Here is a 21,216-nt window from a genome sequence, read left to right as displayed (position 1 = left end):
CCTGTGTGTTTTCCTTGAAGTGTTTGGGGGATTTGACTTGAGAGAACAAGGCTATGACCTAATCCGACCCCTTTGTGGGGGGGGGATGACCCACTAATTATTGAGTTTGTCCAGCACAGTGAACAGACTGAGCAGGCCAAGATGCAGATTCCGGGGGTGCAAGGCTCGGAGTAGAAAAGTGGCTGATGTTGCTGCGTCCTTTAGTAACTTCATGAGTGTCTGGCTAGTCACACTCAGTACAGTGCAGCCAGGAGTGAGTTTGAATGCCAGTGGCTGTGTGTGAGCAGAGCGTGGAGGGGTTTGTTGTTTACACAGCGATGCAGCAGGGTGGATTTGATTTAAATCACTAGTCTGGAAGACTCGATTTAACCATGGTATTCTACAGAAAAGTGCATTCTTGGTTTTTATAATCTTAATAGATCATAGAATCCTAGAATATCAGGGTTGGAAGGGACCTCAGGAGGTCATCTAATCCAACCCCCTGCTCAAAGCAGGTCCGATCCCTAGTTACATCATCCCAGCAAGGGCTTTGTCAAGCCTGACCTTAAAAACTTTTAAGGAAGGAGATCCCACCCCCTCGCTAGGTAACGCATTCCAGTGTTTCACCACCCTTCTAGTGAAAAAGTTTTTCCTAATATCCAACCTAAACCTCCCCCACTGCAACTTGAGACCATTACTCCTTGTCCTGTCATCCGCTACCACTGAGAATAGTCTGGATCCATCCTCTTTGGAACCTCCTTTCAGGTAGTTGAAAGCAGCTATCAAATCTCCCCTCATTCTTCTCTTCTGTAGACTAAATAATCCCAGTTCCCTCAGCCTCTCCTCATAAGTCATGTGTTCCAGTCCCCTAATCATTTTTGTTGTCCTCCGCTGGACTCTCTCCAATATTTCCACATCCTTCTTGTAGTGTGGGGCCCAAAACTGGACACAGTACTCCAGATGAGGCCTCACCAATGTCGAATAAAGGGGAACGATCACGTCCCTCGATCTGCTGCCAATGCCCCTACTTATACATCCCAAAATGCCATTGGCCTTCTTGGCTACAAGGGCACACTGTTGACTCATATCCAGCTTCTCATCCACTGTAACCCCTAGGTCCTTTTCTGCAGAACTGCTGCCTAGCCATTCGGTCCCTAGTCTGTAGCGGTGCATTGCATTGTTCCATCCTAAGTGCAGGACTCTGCATTTGTCCGTGTTGAACCTCATCAGATTTCTTTTGGCCCAATCCTCCAATTTGTCTCGGTCCCTCTGTATCCTATCACTACCCTCCAGCATATCTACCCGCTCCCCCCAGTTTAGTGTCATCTGCAAACTTGCTGAGGGTGCAATCCACACCATCCTCCAGATCATTAATGAAGATATTGAAGAAAACCGGCCCCAGGACCTACCCTTGGGGCACTCTGCTTGATACTGTCTGCCAACTAGACATGGAGCCATTGATTACTCCCCATTGAGCCCGACAATCTAGCCAATTTTCTACCCACCTTATAGTGCATTCGTCCAGCCCAAACTTCTTTAACTTGCTGACAAGAAGACTGTGGGAGACAGTGTCAAAAGCTTTGCTAAAGTCAAGGAACACCACGTCCACTGCTTTCCCTTCATCCACAGAGCCAGTTATCTCGTCATAGAAGGCAATTAGATTAGTCAGGCATGACTTGCCCTTGGTGAATCCATGCTGACTTTTCCTGATCACTTTCCTCTCCTCTAAGTGCTTCAGAATTGATTCCTTGAGGACCTGCTCCATGATATTCTACACAACTCAGAGATAGATGTAGGTTGCCTTTTTAGAAAGTACACACTATACATTTTAAAACAGCGATTTATTTTGCAAACTTTTGAGGTTAGTTTTAAAGCTAAATCAGACAATGAATGATTGTTTGGTTATTTCATTTCATTTATTTGCATTTGGTTATTTCATTGTTTGGTTATTTCATTCATGCCACCCTGTGGAGGAGAACATCACCAGACAGACGTTTAAATTGTTTTATTTCACTAAAACAACCACGTTAAGTATTCTGGATTTTTTTCTTCAACAGGAAAGATATAATATTTTAACAGAAAAGCATATGTCCATCGTTTCTCACATTTATCTCCAAACTTCTTCTCCTTGTCCAGATTTATTCCGCCTCCAACAGTCTTCTATTCATTCAACTTTTTGAAACTTTGCACTTTTGGAGAGAGGTAAGGGATTGACTCTGTGTACAGAAATTTGCAGGGGGACAATAGAGGTGAGGTCTGTTATTTCTCACCTCTCTATATTAATTGATTTTAAAACATTTTGGCTGTTCACAAGCATGTTACCTCTGGAGACACAAAGCCACAGTTTGAGAACTGGGAAACTAAGCATCTCTGATGGGATCTTCTAGACTGAGCACTGAGTCCCATTGGGTAGATGGAAAGATTAGCCTAAATAATCTATACAGAAGCCTGTGGAATCCCATAAAATTGGGTCCCTAATCCATCAACTATTGGAACTCATGTACAAAACTTTTCTTAAACATTCCATGAATATATTGTCTCATACTATAGAATTAGAATTTACAATCCCTATTCCATGATGAGATATCTTTGAGCTATAATGTATCTTAATTAAAAGTATCTTTAAATAAGTTTTTTCCTTAAAAAGCATTTTATCAAAAAAAAAATCCAATTTAAATAAAAACACTGATTTTTGTTTAACTCATTGATTTTTATCCAGCCTGGGAAGCAGTGTAAAAGATGCCCTGGGATGGAGAATTAAGCAGTTCAACAGTCCATTTTGTACCCTGGGGTACGTCTCACACCCGCTGTCTCCTGGGCCCCAGCATGGCACTGTTGGGCTTTCATCATCCTGATCTTGAAAGACACGCTAAGCAGGGCAAACCAGAGAAGGGGAGCCAGCGGACATCCTCAACTCCACTGACTTTGATTTTGGCTAAATCCTGAACTCCCCCTGGTACGTGAGCAGCTGCTGGGAGCTTCGGGCCCTTGAAATCAGGGCAGGAGCAGTAGCTGCAATGGCAGCCGGGACCCCCGGGGCTCCAGCGGCGATTTAAAGGGCCCAAGGCTCCGCTGTGGTACCGGTGGCCAGAGCCCTTCACATCACCGGCCTGGGGAAGCTGCCCCCTGCCGGTGCAGTCAGCGGTGTCCCGGCTCTTGCCGGGTCCGCCAGAGTGGATCAGACCGGCTTACTTTCACCTCTGCCAGTGGTCTAAACAATTATGCCACCCCCACTTCTGCTCTCTCTCCTTTTGCCTTCCCTCGCTCCCCCCTGCAAATCTGGCCCAGTCAGCTCAAACAACCAGAGGTTTTGGGCCAGTCGCCGGTGACCAGAGAGGCGGTGAGAGCAAGGCCTCTGCCAGCCCAATATGGAGAGAAGTTTGCCGCAGACGGGCTGATCAGCCAGCGGCCCGTGCCCGGTCAGTCCTGCAGGGAGGCTGCGAGCGAGACTGAATGCTGACAGGAGAAGTTTCGAGGCGGGATGACCCCTTACTGCTGGGAGAAGCTCCCCGAGCCCAGGGGCGGTTGGGCCCCCAGGGGGCAGGGGCTGGGCAGGGGGCTGGATTACTGTGGGTTGATCGCTAGGACCCAGGAGCGGCTGGGGGGCGGCTCTGGGGGGAGCGATCGCGGGGCTCAGCCCGGCCCAAGAAGTGACTCGCAGCCGCTGCGGGGACTCTGGCTCCCGGCGAGATCCCCGAGCCCCGGCGGCTGGTGCTGGGAGCCCGGAGCCCGGGCTGCAGCCGGGAGAGGGGAACCTCCAGCCGGGCTCTTCCAGCTGCTCCCCGGGAGCCTCCCCCAGGGCAGAGCCCCCAGCCCGGCCAGGGCCCCTTCCCGGCCGGGCACCTGCCCGGGGGGGCCCCGCTCGGAGGGAAGGTAAGAGAGACCCTCCCATCCCCCCTTGCAGCGGGGCCCATCCCCGTCACATCTGGGCTGCTGGGGGAGGAGGATAAAGAGGGGCCGGAGGCGGGTGCAGGGGATGCTGGGGGCAGGCTGGGATGGGGGCAGGGGTGCACGGAAGGGAAGATGGGGCAATGGAGGAGGATCGGGGACTGTGGGGCTGAGGGGAGCGAGGTCGGGAATGGGGGAAGACGTGAGTGGGGGGCACAGCGAGGGAAAGGGGGGATGTGGGGAGGCGGGAGGGGGGAGATGCCCAGGCAGCTTCTCCGCCCCATGGGACACGAGGTGGGAGGGGCGGAGAGAAACTCTTCTCAGGTTTCTGAGTGATCACGGGTTTCAGAGGAACAGCCGTGTTAGTCTGTATTCGCAAAAAGAAAAGGAGTACTTGTGGCACCTTAGAGACTAACCAATTTATTTGAGCATGAGCTTTCGTGAGCTACAGCTCACTTCATCAGATGTTTACCGTGGAAACTGCAGCAGACTTTATATACACACAGAAATCATGAAACAATACCTCCTCCCACCCCACTGTCCTGCTGGTAATAGCTTATCTAAAGTGATCAACAGGTGGGCCATTTCCAGCACAAATCCAGGTTTTCTCACCCTCCACCCCCCACACAAATTCACTCTCCTGCTGGTGCTAGCCCATCCAAAGTGACAACTCTTTACATAATCAAGTCGGGCTATTCCCTGCATAGATCAAGGTTTTCTCACATCCCCCCCACCCCCATACACACACAAACTCACTCTCCTGCTGGTAATAGCTCATCTAAACTGACCACTCTCCAGGTTTAAATCCAAGTTAAACCAGAACATCTGGGGGGGGGGGGGGTAGGAAAAAACAAGAGGAAACAGGCTACCTTGCATAATGACTTAGCCACTCCCAGTCTCTATTTAAGCCTAAATTAATAGTATCCAATTTGCAAATGAATTCCAATTCAGCAGTTTCTCGCTGGAGTCTGGATTTGAAGTTTTTTTGTTTTAAGATAGCGACCTTCATGTCTGTGATTGCGTGACCAGAGAGATTGAAGTGTTCTCCGACTGGTTTATGAATGTTATAATTCTTGACATCTGATTTGTGTCCATTTATTCTTTTACGTAGAGACTGTCCAGTTTGACCAATGTACATGGCAGAGGGGCATTGCTGGCACATGATGGCATATATCACATTGGTGGATGTGCAGGTGAACGAGCCTCTGATAGTGTGGCTGATGTTATTAGGCCCTGTGATGGTGTCCCCTGAATAGATATGTGGGCACAATTGGCAACGGGCTTTGTTGCAAGGATAAGTTCCTGGGTTAGTGGTTCTGTTGTGTGGTATGTGGTTGTTGGTGAGTATTTGCTTCAGGTTGCGGGGCTGTCTGTAGGCAAGGACTGGCCTGTCTCCCAAGACTTGTGAGAGTGTTGGGTCATCCTTTAGGATAGGTTGTAGATCCTTAATAATGCGTTGGAGGGGTTTTAGTTGGGGGCTGAAGGTGACCGCTAGTGGCGTTCTGTTATTTTCTTTGTTAGGCCTGTCCTGTAGTAGGTAACTTCTGGGAACTCTTCTGGCTCTATCAATCTGTTTCTTTACTTCTGCAGGTGGGTATTGTAGTTGTAAGAAAGCTTGACAGAGATCTTGTAGGTGTTTGTCTCTGTCTGAGGGGTTGGAGCAAATGCGGTTGTATCGCAGAGCTTGGCTGTAGACGATGGATCGTGTGGTGTGGTCAGGGTGAAAGCTGGAGGCATGCAGGTAGGAATAGCGGTCAGTAGGTTTCCGGTATAGGGTGGTGTTTATGTGGCCATTGTTTATTAGCACTGTAGTGTCCAGGAAGTGGATCTCTTGTGTGGCCTGGACCAGGCTGAGGTTGGTGGTGGGATGGAAATTGTTGAAATCATGGTGGAATTCCTCAAGGGCTTCTTTTCCATGGGTCCAGATGATGAAGATGTCATCAATATAGCGCAAGTAGAGTAGGGGCTTTAGGGGACGAGAGCTGAGGAAGCGTTGTTCTAAATCAGCCATAAAAATGTTGGCATACTGTGGGGCCATGCGGGTACCCATAGCAGTGCCGCTGATCTGAAGGTATACATTGTCCCCAAATGTGAAATAGTTATGGGTAAGGACAAAGTCACAAAGTTCAGCCACTAGGTTAGCCGTGACATTATCGGGGATAGTGTTCTTGACGGCTTGTAGTCCATCTTTGTGTGGAATGTTGGTGTAGAGGGCTTCTACATCCATAGTAGCCAGGATGGTGTTATCAGGAAGATCACCGATGGATTGAAGTTTCCTCAGGAAGTCAGTGGTGTCTCGAAGGTAGCTGGGAGTGCTGGTAGCGTAGGGCCTGAGGAGGGAGTCTACATAGCCAGACAATCCTGCTGTCAGGGTGCCAATGCCTGAGATGATGGGGCGCCCAGGATTTCCAGGTTTATGGATCTTGGGTAGTAGATAGAATATCCCAGGTCGGGGTTCCAGGGGTATGTCTGTGCGGATTTGATCTTGTGCTTTTTCAGGAAGTTTCTTGAGCAAATGCTGTAGTTGCTTTTGGTAACTCTCAGTGGGATCATAGGGTAATGGCTTGTAGAAACTCGTGTTGGAGAGCTGCCGAGCAGCCTCTTGTTCATATTCCGACCTATTCATGATGACAACAGCACCTCCTTTGTCAGCCTTTTTGATTATGATGTCAGAGTTGTTTCTGAGGCTGTGGATGGCATTGCGTTCCGCATGGCTGAGGTTATGGGGCAAGTGATGCTGCTTTTCCACAATTTCAGCCCGTGCACGTCGGCGGAAGCACTCTATGTAGAAGTCCAGTCTGCTGTTTCGACCTTCAGGAGGAGTCCATCTAGAATCCCTCTTTCTGTAGTGTTGGCAGGGAGACCTCTGTGGATTAGTATGTTGTTCAGTGGTATTTTGGAAATATTCCTTGAGACGGAGACGTCGAAAATAGGATTCTAGGTCACCACAGAACTGTATCATGTTCGTGGGGGTGGAGGGGCAGAAGGAGAGGCCCCGAGATAGAACAGCTGCTTCTGCTGGGCTGAGAGTATAGTTGGATAGGTTAATAATATTGCTAGGTGGGGTGAGGGAACCATTGCTGTGGCCCCTTGTAGCATGTAGTAGTTTAGAAAGTTTAGTGTCTTTTTTCTTTTGTAGAGAAGCAAAGTGTGCGTTGTAAATGGCTTGTCTAGTTTTAGTAAAATCCAGCCACGAGGAAGTTTGTGTGGAAGGTTGGTTCTTTATGAGAGTATCCATTTTTGAGAGCTCATTCTTAATCTTTCCCTGTTTGCTGTAGAGGATCTTGATCAGGTGATTCCGCAGTTTCTTTGAGAGCGTGAGGCACAAGCTGTCAGCATAGTCTGTGTGGTATGTAGATTGTAATGGATTTTTGACCTTCAGTCCTTTTGGTACGATGTCCATCTGTTTGCATTTGGAAAGGAAGATGATGTCTGTCTGTATCTGTACAAGTTTCTTCATGCAGTTGATAGATTTCCACTCCATACGGCGAAATGCAGTGCCTTGCATAATGACAGGTTTCAGAGGAACAGCCGTGTTAGTCTGTATTCGCAAAAAGAAAAGGAGTACTTGTGGCACCTTAGAGACTAACCAATTTATTTGAGCATGAGCTTTCGTGAGCTACAGCTCACTTCATCAGATGTTTACCGTGGAAACTGCAGCAGACTTTATATACACACAGAAATCATGAAACAATACCTCCTCCCACCCCACTGTCCTGCTGGTAATAGCTTATCTAAAGTGATCAACAGGTGGGCCATTTCCAGCACAAATCCAGGTTTTCTCACCCTCCACCCCCCCACACAAATTCACTCTCCTGCTGGTGCTAGCCCATCCAAAGTGACAACTCTTTACATAATCAAGTCGGGCTATTCCCTGCATAGATCAAGGTTTTCTCACATCCCCCCCACCCCCATACACACACAAACTCACTCTCCTGCTGGTAATAGCTCATCTAAACTGACCACTCTCCAGGTTTAAATCCAAGTTAAACCAGAACATCTGGGGGGGGGGGGTAGGAAAAAACAAGAGGAAACAGGCTACCTTGCATAATGACTTAGCCACTCCCAGTCTCTATTTAAGCCTAAATTAATAGTATCCAATTTGCAAATGAATTCCAATTCAGCAGTTTCTCGCTGGAGTCTGGATTTGAAGTTTTTTTGTTTTAAGATAGCGACCTTCATGTCTGTGATTGCGTGACCAGAGAGATTGAAGTGTTCTCCGACTGGTTTATGAATGTTATAATTCTTGACATCTGATTTGTGTCCATTTATTCTTTTACGTAGAGACTGTCCAGTTTGACCAATGTACATGGCAGAGGGGCATTGCTGGCACATGATGGCATATATCACATTGGTGGATGTGCAGGTGAACGAGCCTCTGATAGTGTGGCTGATGTTATTAGGCCCTGTGATGGTGTCCCCTGAATAGATATGTGGGCACAATTGGCAACGGGCTTTGTTGCAAGGATAAGTTCCTGGGTTAGTGGTTCTGTTGTGTGGTATGTGGTTGTTGGTGAGTATTTGCTTCAGGTTGCGGGGCTGTCTGTAGGCAAGGACTGGCCTGTCTCCCAAGACTTGTGAGAGTGTTGGGTCATCCTTTAGGATAGGTTGTAGATCCTTAATAATGCGTTGGAGGGGTTTTAGTTGGGGGCTGAAGGTGACCGCTAGTGGCGTTCAAGGACTAACCGCCCAGGGTGCAGAAGCTACAAGGAAAAAACCCAGCGCCCCCACAGATCTGGCTCTGAGTGTGTTATTGTCAGACACCCCTGTGGTGGTGGGGTCTGTGTTCCCTGAGTGTTGGGGGCTGCCCAGGGCCCTGGTCTGATTTCCCTGTAGGGTTCAGATCTCAGCCACACCAGAGTCAGACCGCAGTCACTGCTGGCTCAGGCAGGGGGTGCGCGGATGGGCCAATGGGATCAGCCTCTTCCTGCCTGACCCTGGGGGCTGCCGGGGGAGTCCAGGGCAGCTGAATCTTCAGGTGACGCCACCAGAGGCCTCCAGCTATTGGTAAGGGAGAGGGGTTTACACTGCAATCGGGGCCAGACTCCCAAATTGGCCCTATTGGTTCTTCCCTTTTTTTAGCATTTGGCTCAGAGATGCTGTTACTGGGAGGGTCTGAAGAGTCTGGGGGGAATCGGGGTGTGACATGGACAGAAACCCCTTCTGTAACCTCCATCTCGCCCCTACAGGCAGAGGAATCAGGTCCACGTTTCACTAAAGATCGGCCAGTCTACCAGGGGCCAGAGAAGGGAAATGGCTGTGATGGAGCCAGCTCAGGTAGGGGATTTTCAGGGAGCTGCTGGGCGGGGGAGGGAGGAGACAGGGTTTGATAAACCTACCGATTTACTAAATAGGCCCATTGTGGCAGGGAAAGGGGGAGGGGACATTCCCCCATTTCTCAGACAGGATATATCCACCTCGGCAGGGCTGGGAACATTGTCCAAACTCCCAATGCTGGAGTCTGACCTTACTGGCCAGAGGTTGCTGTGAAATACGAAGGGAAGCTGTCAGGATTCCTGTCCCTGTCCCCGGCTCAGAGCTCTGCTTCCCGTCTCAGCCCGTGGCTGGCAAGCGTGTGGGAAATGAGAAGAGCCTCCCCTTCTCCGTGTGCTGGGGGGACAAGGAGCTCTCACCGTCTCCCAGTCCCTGGAACCTCCTGGCTGCTCTGAGCAGGGTGCCTGTGGGATTCTGCTACTCTGGCCCACCCACAGCTTCACGTTTTTCTTTCTTTGCCATGATTAGTGGGATTGTGGCTGGGGCAGCAGGTGCTGAGTGGGGGACTCTTGGTGTTTCAGATGCCGGTGACCTTCGAGGAGGTGGCTGTGTATTTCGCGCAGGGGCAGGAGGCTCTGCTGGACCCCGCTCAGAGAGCCCTCTACAGGGACGTCATGCAGGAGAACTACGAGACGGTGACCTCGCTGGGTAAGGGATTCTTGTCCCCTCCGTTATTGGAAGCCGTGGGGCCTGTGTATCTGAATTTGGTCAGTTTCTTCCCTGGTCAGTGAGATCAGGGGCGAATGGGTTCCATAATGCACAGTTGCCATGAGAGACACTTGCATCTCCGTGCCCCCTCCAGGAGGACATGGTAGTCAAAACCCAATGGACCCCCCTCCCTGGGAATAGCTCCAGCTATGGAGAGGGCTCTGGGGTCTGCAGGTTTATAAAGAGGAGGGGTTTAAGTCCAGAGCTTTGTGTGAGTCAGCAAAGCCCTCAGAGTACACAGATCCTGGGAACGCCTAGTAAGGGTGTAGTAATAATTCAACTCACCTCCCTAATGAAGTCCCCCTGCGCAAGGGGGCTCAGTGATCCTGTTCCCATCCTCTTGGATTTCTCGTTCCTCCAGCAGAGCACAGGGACAGGTTCCACTCACGGAATGTCCTTTGTGACAGATCCTCCACCAATGCTCCATGCACCCTGATCTGGTCTGATTCCACCCTCTGCACAGGAGTTCCCATTTCCAAACCTGAGCTGATCGCCCAGCTGGAGCAAGGGGACGAGCCGTGGGTGCCCGATCTCCAGGCCTGTGAGGAAGGAAGGCTTCTGAGATGCACCCGCACAGGTGAGGACTGACACAGAGACCATCTGGGGAATGAAGGAAAAGTTTGAGAATCCCAAAATAAGGTGTGAATAACGCCCTCAGTTCTTCCTCATCTCAGCCAGGACAGGGCTGTAGTCAGCAGTTATCGCTCACGACATTCCACCCAGCCTCTTAGCTGCAGGAGTTTGTTTCCCAGCTTTCTTTCCTTGTCAGTGTTTGGGTGGGATGTGGAGGCAGAATCCAATTGCTCAGTCTTTCTGTTGGGTTTCCCTTGGTGCTATTCCTCTCTCTCCTTTGCACAATGACTCCTGTCTCAGTTGAGTCTCTCCCAGCAGGTGCTGAGCGAGGGAGTGAGAATGAGGAGGGGAATCGTCATCAGGAAGTCCCTGGAGAAGTGCAACCACAGGGGCCCTTGGTGGGAGGAGCTGAAGGGAATTTTTACGACTGCACGGAAGAGGGAGAAGCCTTGGGAAATTGGCACAGGTCAGAGAGGCTTCTGGGAAACCTCCCCAGGAACAAAGTGGATGAATCTCTTAACAGTGGGGGAGGAGATGAAGATCCCAGAGCGCAGCAGACAAATCCCAAGGAAGAGACACCCTGGCACTGCCTTGAGTGTGGGAAAGGATTCATTGTGAGATCACGGCTTGTGACACATCAGACAATCCATACTGGAGAGAAAACCCTTCAATGCTTGGACTGTGGGAAAAACTTCAATAAACTCTCAGATCTTAATAACCATGGGAGAAGCCACACTGGAGAGAAGCCCATTCAATGCCTCGAGTGCGGGAAACGTTTCAGTTAAAGGCAGCATGAACATCACATAAGAAAAGCCACACAGGAGAGAGACCCCACAAGTGCTCTGACTGTGGGAAAAGTTTCATGCAGAGGTCACACCTTGTTAAACATCAGGCAATCCACACAGGAGAAAGACCCCACAAGTGCTTGGACTGTGGGAAAAGTTTCACAGCGAGGTCAAAGCTTGCTAAACATCAGGCAATCCACACAGGAGAGAGACCCCATAAGTGCTTGGACTGTGGGAAAACTTTCATAAGAAGTTCAGAGCTTGTTTATCATCAGATAATCCACACAGGAGAGAGACCCCACAAGTGCTTGGATTGTGGGAAAAGTTTCACATGGAGATCAGACCTCCTTGAACATAGAAGAATCTACACAAGAGAGAGACCCCCACAAGTGCTTAGACTGTGGGAAAAGTTTCAGACAGAGATCATACCTCATTAAAAATGGGAGAATCCACACAGGATGGACATGGTCCACTCCCAATGACTGATGAGGAGGGGTCAATACCAAGAGAGGGAAATTGGTTTTGTAGTGAGCCAGCCACTCCCGTCCCTATTCAGGCCCAAATTGTTGGTTTTAAGTTTGCAAATGAATTGTAACTCTGGAGTTTCTCTCTGAAGTCTGTGTTTGAAGATTTTTGGTTGAAGGCTACTTTTAAATCTGTTATTGAATGTCCAGGGAGAGTGAAATGTTCTGCTACTGGCTTTTGTGTGTTACCGTTCCTGATGTCGTATTTGTGTCCATTTATTCTTTTACATAGAGACTGTCCGGTTTGGCCAATGTACGTGGCAGAGGGGCATTGCTGGCCCATGATGGCATAGATCACATTGGTAGATGTGCAGGTGAATGTGCTCCTGATGGTGTTAGGGAAAAAGGGTTTCCCTCCCGTCTAGGGTTGGGGGGAGCCTTCCCTGGACTTCTGTATTCGCCAAACAAACACAGAGTCAGGACTCTTAGATAAAATGAGGCACTTTAATGCTAGCAAGTACGACAGCTGAAGGGCTCACCAATTCCTACACAGAGGAATTTTCCCAGAGTGGAGGTCTTTGGGTATTTTCCCAGAGTGGTTTTACCTTGGGAGGGCAGTGACCTCTTCTCTACGCACAAGGGGGCCTTAACAAGCAAGTCTGGGCGATGGTTTGGGATCCACTTCCTAAAATCCATGGGTCCCCTGCCCCTTTTTCCCTTTTGGCCGTACCACGCCAAACCATTTTGCCAAGAATCAAGGAGTACTGGAACCGGCAAAATGGGGAACCCTTGCAATGAATGCGAGGAGAAGTGGGAACACACCCAACAGTCACTAACATTCCAGGAGTTGGTTAGATTTTGGGCTAATTGTAAAAACGTGTTTTTGTCCCAACTCCCTAGGGCAAGGTTCCAGGTTAATGCCCGGAACCGTACATACATTGTAAACACTAACAACTACAAACAAAACACAAGGCAGTACAAATTGTAAGAGTATAACCAATGTCCCAGAATTCTGTAACTGCTTCTGATCCCGCTGACCGACCGGTACACAGTTCATGTAGGAGCGGCGGTCATGATGGCAGCCGTTGGAGATGTTGGAGCAGGAACCTTTTTACAGTGGCTGCAGTGCACCCATCTATCAATGCCCTCGATCTTTACCGCAGTCGGAGTAGTCAGAAGGACTTGAGCAGGGGCCGACCACCATGGTTCCAGGCAATGCTTCCTTCGATGGATTTTAACACAGACAAAGTTACCTGGAAAAAGAGTGTGTGCACAAGTATCAAGTGGTAAAGGTTGGGCATCCTTTACTTTGGCCCACGCGTCACTTAACGCATCTTGCAACATGCGACAGTAACCCGCCAACTTATCTTGTCCCGCCATTAACAATGTTTTCGCTGGGACAAATCCATTTGTATTGGTTAGGGGGATTGGCAAGGGTCGGCCAAATAGAATTTCGAACGGTGTCAGCCAGTGTTTCCTATGGGCTGTATTACACAGGTTGGTTAACACCATGGGTAACACTTCAGGCCACTGTAATCCAGTTTGCTCACATAGCTTTGCTAATTGGGTTTTGATCAGCCCATTCACCCTTTCCACTTTTCCTGAGCTTTGTGGATGATAGGGGGTATGCAAGGCCTGTTTTATGCCTAAGGCTTTCGCTATATGCTGAATAATTTGGGAAGTGAAATGGGGTCCTTGGTCACTTTCCAAACGAGTCATTACTCCAAAGCGGGGAATAATATCCTTGAGGAGACACTTTGCTACGGATACTGCATCTGCTTTTCAGTATCCGTAGCAAAACGGATGTGGGGAACGCCTCAACCCACCCTGAAAAAAGGTCAACCAGGACAAGCAAGTGTTTTCGTCCTGTCACTGGTGGTAAATCCATGAAGTCCATCTGGACCACAGCAAATGGGTACTCAGGTAGTTTGCTATGTCCCATAACTTGTGGTTTGATTGCTCCCTGATGATTATATCGTTGACACAACCCACACTGTGCAGTGACGGCCTTTGCAGCTGCATGGACCCCCGGAGCGAAAAACAATTTCTCCGTCTGAGCCACCAATGCCTATAGCCTTTACAGTTGCAGAAGTAGTAGGGAGGTTGGGGTCCTGTAGAGTACTTCTATCTGCTCCGGTGTCAACTAACATTGAATAAGTTTTTCCTCCCACCACAACGGGAAGTTCCAGATGGTTTGCATCCAGCTGCACTGTCCAAGAAGTGGAGGGGGTTTCCGGCGGGGGGAGCGAGGCATTGTGGGCAGCTAGCTTTCAATCAGTACCTCCTTCTTCTTGCCCCTTTTCCTGAACCCTTTGGTAGGCTTGCATAAGAGGGTCAGCTGACTCGGGGGGGTAATTCGGACACTGGGCAGCCCAGTGTCCCTTTTGCCGGCACCGCCGGCACTCATCTGGCCCTGCCCTCCCGGGCCGTGGCTGGAAGTTCTGACCTTGTGGTTCCCATCCCTGGGTAGAGCTGCCTCCCCTTCCGCCTCTTCCTCAAAAGCCTCCCCTCCTACGGCTGGCGTCTCGTCCCCGAGAGCCATCTTGGAACCCTTGCAACTGCAGATCAAGAAGCTTTTCGGACCTCCTAGTGTCCAATTCCTTTCTATTCCTCCAAGCATGGGCTGCTAAACCCACCACCTCCTCCAGCGTTTTGTTTTCATAAGCTGGTTGACTACACACATACTTCCGAGCGCATGGTAATAAGTTTTTTACATACTGGCTGATCACTTGTGTTTTTGCTACAGGGGAGGTTGGATCTAAACCGCCATGGTTTTTTGAAACCTTACACAGGCAGTGGAAAAATTCCCCTGGGTGTTCATCGTGCTTCTGAACACATGCATCCACCTTTCCCCAATCATAAACAGGCTTAGACTTCTCCTCTAATGCTTCTAAAATTCGCTTTCTCATATTATCCCACACACAAATGTTTTCCGGAACATCCCAATCCATTTCAAGTTTCCCTTGCGGATATGTCTCCTTGCCTTGTACCATCTCTCTGGCTTTCTTATACACCGTTGCCTTCTCACCCTCACTTAGTACTTGATTCAAAACCATCTCCACATCATCATAGTTACAATTATACATTGTGAAAATACCCTTCAACTTTTTAATAAATTCTTCCGGACACTTTCGAAATGGGGGGAAAGTAGCTGACCAATTCATTAGATCCGTGCTGGTAAAAGGGACATACACCATTTGTGTTCCCCCCACACCACTTGGTAGTTCTCGCATAGGTATTTGGACTGCACTAGCCATCACAGCACCAATAACTTTTGCCTGAGGTGTCTCTTGAGAGTGGGTTTAAGCAGGCGTCGCATCACTGAGGTGTCGCGGATCAAGACTTGCCACCTCCCTTGTAGAGGTGCCAGCCTCCTGAGCATCCCCCTGCTCTGTGTCGGATGTGGGTGCATCAGTAGCTAGCGGGAGAGCGGGGCCGCTCCTCTCCCTGTAGCGCGCCCGGTCACTCTCCGGGGACGTGGGTGCGTCGGGGCCGGGCGGTGGTACCCCACCCCATATCCAGGTACATTCTTCCAGTGGTATAGGATCCCCTGCTTCTTTCAATGGGAGTTGGGGATAAACAGACTTTGGCGTTTTTGGCTTCCGGTCAGCATCACCGGATCCTGGATTATAGGGTGGAGGCCGCATGGCTTTAAGTTTTTCTTCCTCAATTCGTAAACTAGTAGTTACACTGGTGCTTTTGCGCCGTTCGGCCTCTCTTATCCATACATCTGAATACTTAAGTTGCCGCGGTTTCAAATCATACAGTGCTTTCCGTAATTGAACAACAGTATGTAACTCAAATGTTCCTTCCCCCGGCCAGCGATTTCCTGGCTCTGGGTCGTCTTGTGTCATTCCCACCCAGGGACCTTGACACAAAAATATAAACTTATACACAGCTTTGTTGCTATCCGATTGTAAGGCCTTGATATCCCTATCATAATGTTTTAACATATAGCCCAGGGGCGTAGAAGGATCGACAATTCTACTGGACCCCCCTTCCGTCTTTTCCAAAAGACAGAACCCCTGACTGTTGTCTAGACAATCACAAAGGAAAAATTCAGAACTCACCAAGTTCCCACCGGCCGGTGTTCACCAATAGGTTTGGACCCTAGTGCCTTTAGGGATGCCTTATTTAGCCGAAGCAGCGGGTGGAAGCGAGACGGGAAGCCTTCAGGGTTAAAGCAACCCAGGTGCCAGCAAGAAGGATTCAGAGTCCCAACCGTCCACCGGTCCGGAGAAGCGGCAATCCCGGACGAGCCCCCAATTTTGTTAGGGAAAAAGGGTTTCCCTCCCGTCTAGGGTTGGGAGGGTAGCCTTCCCTGGACTTCTGTATTAGCCAAACAAACACAGAGTCAGGACTCTTAGATAAAAAGAGGCACTTTAATGCTAGCAAGTACAACAGCTGAAGGGCTCACCAATTCCTACACAGAGGAATATGGCGAAGCCCAGAACAAAGAACAAGGTAGAACTTTTATAGCTTGGTTCAATATACTTTGTGATATCGCTTCCAGTTCAAACCGGTCAACCCCTGTTGGTCTGAGTCTTGAGGTATGAACATGGAGGCCCATCTGTATAAGGAATTCCTTCCCCAAACGGGGAGTACAGGTTACACATAGTTCAAATTCTTTCTACCCATAAACATAGGGAAAGGACAGATAAGCATAGAAAAAAGACAGAAGCCTAGCTTTACATGATTATAGGGTTGTTTTCTGGTTCTTTATCAATGGCGTGGCTGTTATGGTTGGGTCCTATGATGGTGTCGCTAGAGTAGATACGGGGACAGATTTGGCAATGGGATTTATTGCAGGGATTGGTTCCTGGGTTAGCATTTCTGTGGTATGGTGTGTAGTTGCTGGTGAGTATTTGGTTCAGATTGGGAGCTGTCTGTAAGCGAGGACTGGCCTGCCTCCCACGGTCTTTGAGAATGAGGAATCGTTTTCCAAGATAGGTTGTACATCGTTGATGATGCGGTGGAGAGGTTTTAGCTGGGGGCTGTACATGATGGCCAGTGGTGTTCTGTTATTTCCCTTGTTGGGCCTGTCCTGTAGAAGGTGACTTCTGGGTCTCCATCTTGCTTTGTCAGTCTGTGAGTATTGTAGTTTTAAGAATGCTTGATAAAGATCTTGTAGGTGTTTGTCTCTGCCTGAGGGATTGGAGCAAAAGTCATTGTATCTTGGGGCATGGCTGTAGACAATGGATCGTGTGATGTGTCCTGGATGGAAGCTGGAGGCATGTAGGTAAGTATAGAGGTCAATAGGTTTCCAGTATAGGGTGGTATTTATGTGACCATCACTTATTTGCACTGTAGTGTCCAGGATCTCTTGTGTGGACTGGTCCAGGCTGAGGTCGATGCTGGGGTGGAAATTGTTGAAATCCAGGTGGAATTCTTCAAGGGCCTCCTTCCCATGGGTCCATAGGATGAAGATGTCATCAATGTAGCGCAAATAGAGGAGGGGGCGCTATGGGACGAGAGCTGAGGAAGCGTTGTTCTAAGTCAGCCATAAAGATGTTGGTATGCTGTGGGGCCATGCAGTGCTGCTGACTTGAAGGTATAAATTGTCCCCAGATCTGAAATGGTTGAGGGTGAGGACAAAGTCACAAATCTCAGCCACCAGGTGTGCCGTGGCCTCATCAGGGATAATGTTCCTGACAGCTTGTAGCCCATCCTTGTGTGGAATATTGGTGTAAAGAGCTTCTACATCCATGGTGGCCAGGATGGTGTTTTCAGGAAGATCACCAATACGTTGTAGTTTCATAGAATCATAGAATCAAAGAATATCAGGGTTGGAAGGGACCTCAGGAGGTCATCTAATCCAACCCCCTGCTCAAAGCAGGACCAATCCCCAATTAAATCATCCCAGCCAGGGCTTTGTCAAGCCTGGCCTTAAAAACTTCTAAGGAAGGAGATTCTACCACCTCCCTAGGTAACGCATTCCAGTGTTTCACCACCCTCCTAGTAAAAAAGTTTTTCCTAATATCCAACCTAAACCTCCCCCACTGCAACTTGAGACCATTATTCCTCGTTCTGTCATCCGCTACCACTGAGAATAGTCTAGAACCATCCTCTTTGGAACCACCTCTCAGGTAGTTGAAAGCAGCTATGAAATCCCCCCTCCTTCTTCTCTTCTGCAGACTAAACAATATTAGTTCCCTCAGCCTTTCCTCATAAGTCATGTGTTCCAGACCCCTAATCATTTTTGTAGCCCTTCGCTGGACTCTCTCCAATTTTTCCACATCCTTCTTATAGTGTGGGGCCCAAAACTGGACACAGTACTCCAGATGTCCAGATGACTCACCAATGTCGAATAGAGGGGAACGATCACGTCCCTCGATCTGCTGGCTATGCCCCTACTTATACATCCCAAAATGCCATTGGCCTTCTTGGCAACAAGGGCACACTGTTGACTCCTATCCAGCTTCTCATCCACTGTCACCCCTAGGTCCTTTTCCGCAGAACTGCTGCCTAACCATTCGGTCCCTAGTCTGTAGCGGTGCATTGGATTCTTCCATCCTAAGTGCAGGACCCTGCACTTATCCTTGTTGAACCTCATCAGATTTCTTTTTGCCCAATCCTCCAATTTGTCTAAGTCCCTCTGTATCCTATCCCTACCTGCCACCATATCTACCACTCCTCCTAGTTTAGTATCATCCACAAATTTGCTGAGAGTGCAATCCACACCATCCTCCAGATCATTTATGAAGATATTGAACAAAATCGGCCCCAGGACCGACCCTTGGGGCACTCCACTTGATACTGGCTGCCAACTAGACATGGAGCCATTGATCACTACCCGTTGAGCCCGACAATCTAGCCAACTTTCTACCCACCTTATAGTGCATTCATCCAGCCCATACTTCTTTAACTTGCTGACAAGAATACTGTGGGAGACTGTGTCAAAAGCTTTGCTAAAGTCAAGAAACAATACATCCACTGCTTTCTCTTCATCCACAGAACCAGTAATGTCATCATAGAAGGCGATTAGATTAGTCAGGCATGACCTTCCCTTGGTGAATCCATGCTGACTGTTCCTGATCACTTTCCTCTCATGTAAGTGCTTCAGGATTGATTCCTTGAGGACCTGCTCCATGATTTTTCCGGGAACTAAGGTGAGGCTGACTGGCCTGTAGTTCCCAGGATCCTCCTCCTTCCCTTTTTTAAAGATGGGCACTACATTAGCCTTTTTCCAGTCGTCCGGGACTTCCCCCGATCGCCATGAATTTTCAAAGTAATGGCCAATGCCTCTGCAATCACAGCCGCCAACTCCTTTAGCACTCTCAGATGCAACGCATCCGGCCCCATGGACTTGTGCACGTCCAGCTTTTCTAAATAGTCCCTAACCACTTCTTTCTCCACAGAGGGCTGGCCACCTACTCCCCATGCTGTGTTGCCCAGCGCAGCAGTCTGGGAGCTGACCTTGTTCGTAAAGACAGAGGCAAAAAAAGCATTGAGTACATTAGCTTTTTCCACATCCTCTGTCACTACGTTGCCTCCCTCATTCAGTAAGGGGCCCACACTTTCCTTGGCTTTCTTCTTGTTGCCAACATACCTGAAGAAACCTTTCTTGTTACCCTTAACATCTCTTGTTAGCTGCAGCTCCAGGTGCGATTTGGCCCTCCTGATTTCATTCCTATGTGCCCGAGCAACATTTTTATACTCTTCCGTGGTCATTTGTCCAATCTTCCTCATCTTGTAAGCTTCTTTTTTATGTTTAAGATCCGCAAGGATTTCACCGTTAAGCCAAGCTGGTCGCCTGCCATATTTACTATTCTTTCGACACATCGGGATGGTTTGTCCCTGTAACCTCAACAGGGACTCTTTGAAATACAGCCAGCTCTCCTGGACTCCTTTCCCCCTCATGTTATTCCCCCAGGGGATCCTACCCATCAGTTCCCTGAGGGAGTCGAAGTCTGCTTTCCTGAAGCCCAGGGTCCGTATTCTGCTACTCACCTTTCTTCCCTGTGTCAGGATCCTGAACTCGACCAACTCATGGTCACTGCCTCCCAGATTCCCATCCACTTTTGCTTCCCCTACTAATTCTTCCCGGTGAATTGTGAGCAGCAGGTCAAGAAAAGCTCTCCCCCTAGTTGGCTCCTCCAGCACTTGCACCAGGAAATTGTCTCCTACATTTTCCAAAAACTTCCTGGATTGTCTATGCACTGCTGTAGTGCTCTCCCAGCAGATATCAGGATGATTAAAGTCGCCCATGAGAACCAGGGCGTGTGATCTAGTAGCTTCTGCGAGCTGCCGGAAGAAAGCCTCATCCACCTCATCCCCCGGGTCCGGTGGTCTGTAGCAGACACCCACCACGACATCACTCTTGTTGCTCACACTTCTAAACTTAATCCAGAGACACTCAGGTTTTTCTGCAGTTTCGTACCGGAGCTCTGAGCAGTCATACTGCTCCCTTACATACAGTGCTACTCCCCCACCTTTTCTGCCCTGCCTGTCCTTCCTGAACAGTTTATAACCATCCATGACAGTACTCCAGTCATTGAGTTTTCCCACCAAGTCTCTGTTATTCCAGTCACGTCATAATTCCTTGCCTTCACCAGGACCTCCAGTTCTCCCTGCTTGTTTCTAAGGCTTTGTGCATTTGTATATAGGCACTTGAGATAACCTGCTGATCGCCCCTCATTCTCAGTTTGAGGTAGGAGCGCTCCCCGCACAGACGTTCCTGCCTGTGCTTCCTCCCGGTATCCTGCTTGCTCGCTTACCTCAGGGCTTTGGTCTCCTTCTCCCGGTGAACCTAGTTTAAAGCCCTCCTCACTTCCTCAGGAAGTCGGTGGTGTCTCGAAGACAGCTGGGAGTGCTGGTAGCATAGGGTGTGAGGAGAGAGTCCACATCGCCAGATAATCCTGCTGTAAGAGTGCCGATGCCTGAGATGATGGGGTGTCCAGGGTTTCCAGGTTTATGGATCTTGGGTAGCAGATAGAATACCCCTGGTCGGGGCTCTAGGGGTCTGTCTGTGTAGATTTGTTCCCGTGCTGTTGCAGGGATTTGTTCCCGTGCTGTTGCAGGGAGTTTCTTGAGCAGTTGATGTAGTTTCTTTTGGTACTCCTCAGTGGGATCGGAGGACAGTGGCCTTTAGATTGTGGTGTTGGAAAGTTGCCTGGCAGCCTCCTGTTCATAATTGTTAGGGGAAATTAACAATGTTAGCATATGTGACTCCATTTTGGGTTTCCTGTCGGCCATTAACTAGAAGCGAGCACACCACGTACCAAGGGAGGAGGATCCTTCAGGGTGGACAGTCTGGACAGTTTCAAGAGAAGAGAAACAAAGGAGACAGGAAACAGCCGACATGCCTGAAATAGCTGCTAATTCAGCGTTTTTGCAGCGGGAAGGTGGCTGCAGGGGACTGGTGATAGATAAGGAGAAGGCCTGTTTATTGGGTTAGGCCTCCCCCACCCCACCCCCCGCCCCGAGGCACACAGGCAAGATGTTTTGCCAACAGTATATAATCTTTGTGTAACCTGTAATCGGGGTCCCGCTCTGCTTAAGAGAACGGTACCACGCTCGAGCGTAATAAACCTACAAACTCTGAG

General features: G+C 49.2%; 1 protein-coding gene across 1 annotated transcript in view; it reads left to right on the top strand.

The window, feature by feature from the left end:
• Positions 1 to 2,715: 2,715 nt before the first annotated feature.
• LOC142069284 (uncharacterized) overlaps positions 2,716 to 21,216 on the top strand; it is a 34,319-nt gene continuing 15,818 nt past the window's right edge. Inside the window, exons 1-3 of the mRNA XM_075119890.1 lie at positions 2,716 to 3,852; positions 9,057 to 9,144; positions 9,663 to 9,789. Of these exons, the coding sequence (XP_074975991.1) occupies positions 3,461 to 3,852; positions 9,057 to 9,144; positions 9,663 to 9,789 (607 nt within the window). The 5' untranslated portion in view covers positions 2,716 to 3,460. The remainder of the gene's footprint in view (positions 3,853 to 9,056; positions 9,145 to 9,662; positions 9,790 to 21,216) is intronic.

The sequence above is a fragment of the Caretta caretta genome, chromosome 14 (assembly GCF_965140235.1).
Source record: "Caretta caretta isolate rCarCar2 chromosome 14, rCarCar1.hap1, whole genome shotgun sequence".
NCBI lineage: Eukaryota > Metazoa > Chordata > Testudines > Cheloniidae > Caretta > Caretta caretta.
This window is presented reverse-complemented; position numbering and strand designations above follow the sequence as displayed.